Source organism: Gavialis gangeticus, unplaced genomic scaffold (assembly GCF_001723915.1).
Source record: "Gavialis gangeticus isolate Ggan-Ray unplaced genomic scaffold, GavGan_comp1, whole genome shotgun sequence".
NCBI classification, from domain to species: domain Eukaryota; kingdom Metazoa; phylum Chordata; order Crocodylia; family Gavialidae; genus Gavialis; species Gavialis gangeticus.
Genome location: NW_017728992.1, coordinates 101,267,641 through 101,275,953, shown reverse-complemented (window position 1 = coordinate 101,275,953; position 8,313 = coordinate 101,267,641). Strand labels below are relative to the sequence as shown.

The window sequence follows — 8,313 nt, the reverse complement described above, 5'->3', positions numbered from 1 at the left end:
TCCAACTATATATTAGTAGGACAGAAAAACAGAATATCATTCAGTCAACTTAAATTCCTCCATATTATAAAATGAATAAGGTATTCTTCACTTCTGTTTTTAAACCATTGCATGGCATCTTTGTGTTGCTAAACTTTTGTATTGTTATAACTGGAGGTGGCTGCAGATATCTATTTGTAAACTTTGTCTCTAGAACATGTTGGGATCATCTGGGGTAAAGTGCACTGTTTAAGTATCATGATTGTCACTGAGTAACAGCCTCTTCAGAGAAGTATGTCTATTTTCCCAGATGTCACTGAGGATGCTCAGAGTACAAATATGAAGTAAACAATTTACTGCCTTAGAAGAAATGAGAAAAATGTTCTCCATCTTGAAACAGAACAAAACAAAGTGGAATTACTGTTATTACAAATAATGGAAAATGAACCAACATACAATGACTCTATTCAAAGTAGATGTCAGTCTTCTTATTGATACAATTAATGGGCCAGGTAGATAAGCTAAAGAGAATTATTCATGTATTTCTGTTCTCCATGCTTTTTATGATAAATTACTCAAATTAGTATGGTATACCTCATATATATACACAGACAGGTATTTCTCCCACATATTTATTTATATTTGCATGCACATTATAGACATGGATAATTTAGGCATAAACACAACATATACAGTAAACAGCAGTAAAATGCTTGAGTAAATAAGCATTATGATTGGTTCATCTGAGAAAGCTAGAGAACAATTGCCTACCTTTCACAATGAATTCCAGAATAACCTTTTTTACATAGACATTGAACTTCTTCACCATTTGCTACACAGCCAGTTGCAAAACTACAAGATAAAAAATATTTTGAAGAAATATTTAGGTTTTGCACTTTAAAGGCATATCTATAGGTATTCTATAGGCACTTTAAAGGCAATCTATAGGTTTTGCAGTTTAAAGGCATATTTTGAAGTAGTTCAGATGATTTACAATGAATTAAACAGGGGCTTATGAACTTTCAGAATAAAAGATTACTTGTACCACCAGATTACCCAAGATGTAGTTCCATAATCACTAGCCAAATAATTTTGCTGCTTCAAATTCTTCTTCTAAATTCACTCTTCAAAATACTTTCCTGACCCAGTCTTGACAGAATTACAAATGCCTCATTTTGGGAAGGAATGCATACAACTGGTCTTCTTAACAATGAGATTATGGAAAAAAAAATCTCTGTATTGACTGCACAGCCCTTCCACATTCATGCTTAACAGGACTGCATTTTTGTTATGAATACGAAAGGGTGACATCGAAGTCTACCATGCGGTCTGGGTTTTTTTGCATGGAAGCTGTATAGACTTGAATATCCGAGGAGAGAGGTCTAGGAGTGATGTTGGCTCTTGAGCTCCCTAGTATCCCAGAAAAACTTTCTGGCACACTATGCTAATTTTGAGGTATGTTCTGAAGGGTTTACAGTTGCTTAGCTGTAGCGTAGGGTTTGTAAAGCAGGCCTTTTCCATCACTTGACCATCCAGAAGCATCAGGCATGTTTGTCTTTGAAATCTAGAATCTGATTTCCATACCAAAAAAATACATCAATATTACTTTGGAGGAAAAGTGGTGACTCTGGCAATGGTGGGTGGAAGCTATTTTCTGTATGATGAATAGTATCTCCTAAATCAGTATGCAGCTCTGTATCAAATTCCATTTTTCCCTAGTTAGATGACCTCTGTTAGAACAAAGGAGAAATCAAACTATGTTTAGCCAGCCTCAGGCGAACACATGTAGAAAGAGAAGCTGTCACAAATAGATCCATCAGATATACTATGATACATGAAAAACCTATCTACTGCCAGTGACTGGTTCTTACTTAAAGGTTACTAGCCTCTGCTTCTGCACTTGGCAAATGCTATGTGATACTCTTAGCAAAGAGGTGCTCAGGTTTTAAAAGAGCTGCATATTTCTTCTTTAAAAGGTACATGTTCCAACAAACACGGGGCTCAAAATGACACTCACAACTTCCCAGCAATCTTACTAAGAACCTAAAAAATGTCATTTTTTCTTACCATTCAGCAGTATTTGCTGAAGCTGTAGTTTGATGAGCCCATTTCTACTTTGAATGTGGCTTTCATCTGACAAGCCAGTGAAATCTTTCAAATATAGTCAGATAAATACACATACATTTACATGTTTATAAGTTTCAATTATTTCTTGGTGTGAGCTGTGCAGATTATTCATTCTCTCTGCATTCACATAAAGGCCTGTTCCATCATTGCTGCTTATCTCCTCAGCTGACAGTAATGACATTAAACATCACAGCAAAAGTAATTTCCATGCACTGACTCAAGAACATGGCTTTTCATCAGGGCAGAAATCAACCACCTACAGTCTGTGGGCCAGATACAGCCCACAGAACCGCAGGATCTGGCCTGCAGAGCTGGGGCTTTGGTGGCATTTGGCAGCAGTGGATCCCAGCAGTGGGGGCTTTGCTTGCATTCTCCTGCAGCTGGGTGGCTAGACAGCAGTGTGCTCTGTCATGCCTTGTCACAGCTGGGTGGCAGTAAGAAGTGGCAGCAGGAAGAAGTGTTCTGCCTGGCTTGGCCTGCCTAAGACATGAGCTGGACCATTCCAACCCACTGCTGCAAAATGTTGCTGATCACTCCATTAGAGGGGTAAGAGTCTGGATTATGACAGAGAAAATCTTTTGAAACCACATTTGTTTTTAAAAGTGAATGGTATGTAGTAAAATACTAAGAAGCACATATACAGATGAGTACCCTCTGAATATGGCCTATAAGCAAAACAGTTCATAGGTAAGCTATCATGCCTATGCAAAACCCTGAAGGAGACCTGCTCAATAGCAGCTGTTTGGCCACGTATGTGGCTTTTTATGCACTTATGTATAATTTGTGAAGCAAGTATCAATGCTGTGTGGACATACAAGTGTAAACACATATATCGCACATGCTCAGGAGGCAACATACTGGTTGGGCAGGTACACAACTACATATACACATAAGCTACAAAATTCTACTCAGCATAGACCCATGACTACCAGGTGTTAGACACCAGGGAAGGAAAATGGCCATCCTGCATTTTAGCTCCAGAAGATGAGTGGTTAGGGCACTTGCCCAGGAGACCACAGTTCCAGACTCCTTTCACCTGGAGGAAAATTTACAGGCACTGGGTTCTAGCTTGGGCCACTATTCCTAATGGGCAGAAACTTCCCCATTGTATGCCATCTGTTTTATCCAATGATTAGCAAGTGGAAGGCACAGTGGCTCACTTTCCAAAGAAGTCTTGGCAAGGGACTGAGACAATGGCTGACCTCTGGAAAGCAGGAGAGAGCACTGTGGTTGGAAGTCAAAGAATTTAGAAGTTCAAGCCCCGTTTGGGCAACAGAAGACTAGAACCTGTCCTTGTTCCTAGGCAAGTGCCCTAATTACCATATGTACAAAATTTAAGACAACTCCCAATAATGAGATTCTAGACATAGAACATGCATAAATTTGTTATAACTTTCTATGTATAGAATCTCATTATTGGGAGTATTGCTTAAATTTGTCATTCCCCCACCCTGCCACCTCTGCAGCAAGGAAAGCAGTAGCAGTGGAGTAGGCAGTCGAGGAGGGAGTAGAGGGCAAGTGAAGAGGGAAGATGATGGGGGACTCTTGGGGGACAGGCAGTAGGAGAGGCAGTGGGCAGCAGCCTGCCCCCTATCATCCCCACCACTTGTCCCCCCCTGCTGCCTGCCCCACCCTGTGCCTCTGCACCCCAGCCCCTGCCCCCCTCTGGTACTTGCCCTGTCTACCCCCTGCTATATGCTACCCCCATGCCTGAACCCCCCGGCACCTTCCCTCCAATGTCAGCCTCCCCTGCTACTGCCTTCTTCCCCTTGCTGCCTCTGTCCCCACAACCTTTGTGCCCCTCCTTCCCACCCTCACCCTGCAACCCTGTGCTCCATACCCAGAGCTGGAGCAGGGCTGGAGCCCTGTTGAAGCCAGAGGGTAAGTGGCAGTAGTGGTGGGTCGGGGAGACAGTGGTGGGGTAGAGGCTGTGCAGGGTGGGAGGAGATGGTGGGGGAGGATAGATGGCAAGCAGAGGCTGTAGGGAGGCAGGTAGCAGCTGATGCTCCGACCCTGACCCCAGGTTGAGGCCAGTGTCTCAGCAGGCACTTTGCTCCCCCCTACCTTGTACTTAAATGCAAGACAACAGGTCCCATCTGTATTACAATGGGGAGAAAAACCTTGTCTTGGATTTGAGTAAATACAGTTCTCAGCTAGTGAGACTGAAACATGGGAAATTTTTTTTTCCCCCCCTCTGGTGTCTTTTGTCTGGCTACAGTTTTCTGTCTTCTGTACATGCATACATAACTGCATACTTGCACAGCTAGTGCACAGCCTATTGAGAATGCATAGTAACAAGGTATTCTCCCCATGTGATCAGTGGTGTGTCCTCACGTGGTCAGTTGAACTTACTAATGACAGTGAAATAACATCAGGCACTCATCTAATGTTCTTTATACTGCACTAGTGCCTGTGATTGGTGTCCTACTGTGCTAGATATTACACAAACAGAGTAAGTCATAGACCCAACCCACTTTCTGGAACTTGGCTTCATTTTATTTTAACTTGATACTATATGGAGTCTAGTACCTGTTTGTATAAGGGCAGGGGCACACCCTACAGGAACCCTGTGTGGCGTCTCCAAAGTAACCTTCTTTGCAGCGTTCACACTTCTCCCCAGCAGTATTATGTTGACAATTCTAAAAAGAGAAAAAAAGCCAGACAATTAACAGTATCCTCATTTTGTAGGGTATTACTACTACTACTACCTTTACTACTGGGAAATTACAGCTGATCTGTTCCAAAACTACAAGAACACTTTTATTTTTACTCACAGTGAACCATGTATTGCCAAACTGTCTGTGTTACTGTAATACACTTGTTTCACTTCTTGCCTAGCTGTGAGTACAGAGTTCTCCCATTACTATTTGAGGACAACAGAATACACAAATCCTATTAAACTTATCTGTATTTACCTGAATCCAAGCTGACTTTGAATTTAACAGGATCCCCATGTTAAACAAGGGAACCTTGCCTTGGATTTGTGCAAATACAGCATTCAAATAATTTGTGTACTTAGTTAATGAATGTTTCTCTTACATGTATATCTGTCTCTATTTTTCTAGCAAATCCAATAAACATGCACTCAGTTTGAATGCCATTTTAAAATTTACATTCTAACTTAAATTAAAAATTATGGATAATTATGCACAATTTTAAAAAAATACAGTTAATTGAGCCCAGAAATCTTCCACACAATTACCATAAAATGAATTTTAAGACTAGTTCCCTCGAGGGATTCAGATCTTTTTTTTCCATGTACCTTTCCACAGTGTGCAAGTAATTTGTATTTAATTTGCTAATTGAAATTAATAATTAATAAGGAATGCTCAAAGAAAAATGTACCATAGCAGCAATTTTTTTGCATAACTGAGGTTCCTAAGACTGAAATCTTGCTTTAGATAATTCACCTCAATTACAGAATCAGAGAAAATTAGGTTTGGAAGGGACCTCAGGAGGTCATCTAGACCAACCCCTGCTCAAAGCAGGACCATTCCCAACTATCTCATCCAGGCCTGTCTACCTGGGTCTTAAAACCCACCAAGGATGGAGTTTCCACAACCTCTCTGGGTAAACTGTTCCAGTGTTTTACCACCTCCTAGTGAGAACATTTTTCCTAATACCCAACCTAAACTTTCCTTCCTGCAACTGAAAACCATTGCTCCTTGTTCTGTCATCTGCCACCACTGAGACCAGTCTAGCTCCATCCTCTTTTGAACCCCCTTCAGGTAGCTGAAGGCTGCTATTAAATCCCTAATCAGTGTTCTCATCTCCAGACTAAATAAGCCCAGTTCCCTCAGCTTCTCGTAAGTCATGTGTCCCAGCCTCCTAACAGTTTTCATTGCCCTCCACTGGACTCTCTCCAATTTGTCCAATTTCTGTAGCGGGGAGCCCAAAACTGGACAGAGGACTCCAGATGTGGTCTCACCAGTTCAGACTAAAAGGAAATAATCACTTCCCTCGATCTGCTGGCAATGCTCTTACTAAATCAGCCGAATATGCTATTAGCCTTCTTCACAATAAGGGCACACTAGTGGCTTATATACAGCTTACTGTCCCCTGTAACTCCCAGGTCCTTTTCTGCAGAGCTGCTGCCCAACCAGTCACCCCCAGCCTGTAGTGGTTTATGGAAGTGTTGCATCCTAAGTGCAGGACTTTGCACTTGTCCTTATTGAACCTCATGAGATTTCTTTTGGTCCAGTCCTCCAATTTGTCAAGGTCTCTCTGGATACTAGCCCTACCCTCCAGTGTATCTACTACTCCCCCCAGCTTGGTGTCATCTGCAACCTTGCTGAGGGTGCCATCTGTCCCAACTTCCAGGTCATTGATGAAAATATTGAACAAAACCAGCCCCAGGACTGACCCCTGGGGCATTCCACTGGATACCAGTTGTCAAATACACATCAGTCCATTGACAACTACCATCTGAGCCTAATGATCCAGCCAGTTTTCTATCCACTTTACAGTCCATTCAACCAACCTATATTTCCTTAGCTTGCTTGTGAGAATGTTGTGAGAGACTATACAAACCTTGCTGAAGTCAAGGTATATCACATTCACTGGACCTCTACTTCCACAAAGCCAGTCATTTCATCATAGAAAGCAATCACGTTGGTCAGGCATGATTTGCCCTTGGTGAATCCATGCTGACTGCTCCTAATCACCTTCTTCTCCTCCAAGTGCTTAGAAATGGATTCCTTGAGGACCTGCTCCATGATTTTTCCAGGAACTGAGGTGAGACTGACCGATCTGTAGTTCTCTGGATCCTCCTTCTTCCCTTTCTTAAAGTGGGCACTACATTTGCCCTTTTACAATCATTTGGGACCTCCCCTGATCTTTATGAGTTTTCAAAGATGATGGCCAGTAGCTCTGCAATCACCTTGGCCAACTCCCTCTCAGGTGCATCCTGTTCAGCCTCATGGACTTGTACACAACCTGCTTTTCTACATAGTCCCTAACCTATTGTTTTGCTACTGGTGGCTGCTCACCTCCTCCTCAAACTGTGCGGCCTGCTGCAGTAATCTGGGAGCTGAACTTGCCTGTGAAGACTGAGGTGAAAAAGGCATCAAGTACTTCAGCCTTTTCTGCATCCTATGTCACTAGGATCCCATTTAATAAAGGACCCACACTTTCCCTGATCCTCCTCTTGTTGCTGACATGCTTGTAGAAACCCTTCTTGTTTTCCTTCAAGTTTCTTACTAGCTGTAACTCCAGTTGTGCTCTGGCCTTCCTGATCTCATCTCTGCATTTCCAAGTAATACTCTTATACTCCTCTCTAGTTGTTTGTCCATGTTTCTACTTCTTATATAAGCATCCTGTTTGTGTTTTAGCTCACTGAAGAGTTCCTTGCTAAGCCAAGCTGGTCTTCTGCCATACTTGCTAGTCTTCCTGCACATTGGGATGGTTTGTTCCTGTGCCCCCAGTAAGGTTTCTTTAAAATACAGCCAACTCTCCTGGACTCCTCTCCCCCTCAGACTGGCCTCCCAGGGGATCCTGCCCATGAGTTCCCTGAACTCTGCTGAAGTCTGCCTTTCTGAAGTCCAGGGTCCATACTCTGCTGCTCTTCCTCCTTTCCTCATCACATAGTCGCCACTGCCCAAGTTGCCATATACTACTATTTTCCCCACGAATTCTTTCCTATTTGTGAGTAGCAGGTCAAGCAGCATGGCCCCTAGCTAGGCTCTCCAGCACCTGTACCTAGAAGTTCCCCCAACACTCTCCAGAAACTTCCTGGGTTGCGTGTGCATTATTGTATTAACCTCCCAGGGGATATCAGGGTGATTGAAGTCCCCCATGAGAACCAGGGCCTGTGATCAGGAAACTTCTACTAGCTGTTTGAGGAAAGCCTCATCTACCATATCCTCCTGATCTGGTGGTCTACAGCAAACACTAATCACAACATCACCCTTGTTGTTCTCCCCTCTGACCCTAACCCATAGACTTTCAACAGGCTTGTCTCCAGTTTCATACTGGAGTTCTGATTAATCATATGATTCTTTTACATAAAGTGCAACTCCTCCTCCTCTTCTCCCCTGCCTGTCTTCCGTGAATATTTTATACCTATCCATGACAGTGCTCCAGTCATGCAAGCTATCCCACCAAGTCTCTTATTCCAATCACGTCATAGTTGCATGACTAAACAAGGACTTGGACGAGGGGGTGGAAAGCACGCTGTCCAAGTTTGCTGTTGACACTAAGATGTGGGGC

General features: G+C 42.8%; 1 protein-coding gene across 1 annotated transcript in view; it reads right to left on the bottom strand.

The window, feature by feature from the left end:
• LAMA3 (laminin subunit alpha 3) overlaps positions 1 to 8,313 on the bottom strand; it is a gene marked incomplete at its 5' end in the record, with an annotated part of 261,166 nt that overhangs the window by 62,407 nt on the left and 190,446 nt on the right. The window contains 2 exons of the mRNA XM_019526339.1: positions 751 to 831; positions 4,636 to 4,745. Coding sequence (XP_019381884.1) covers positions 751 to 831; positions 4,636 to 4,745 — 191 coding nt within the window. The remainder of the gene's footprint in view (positions 1 to 750; positions 832 to 4,635; positions 4,746 to 8,313) is intronic.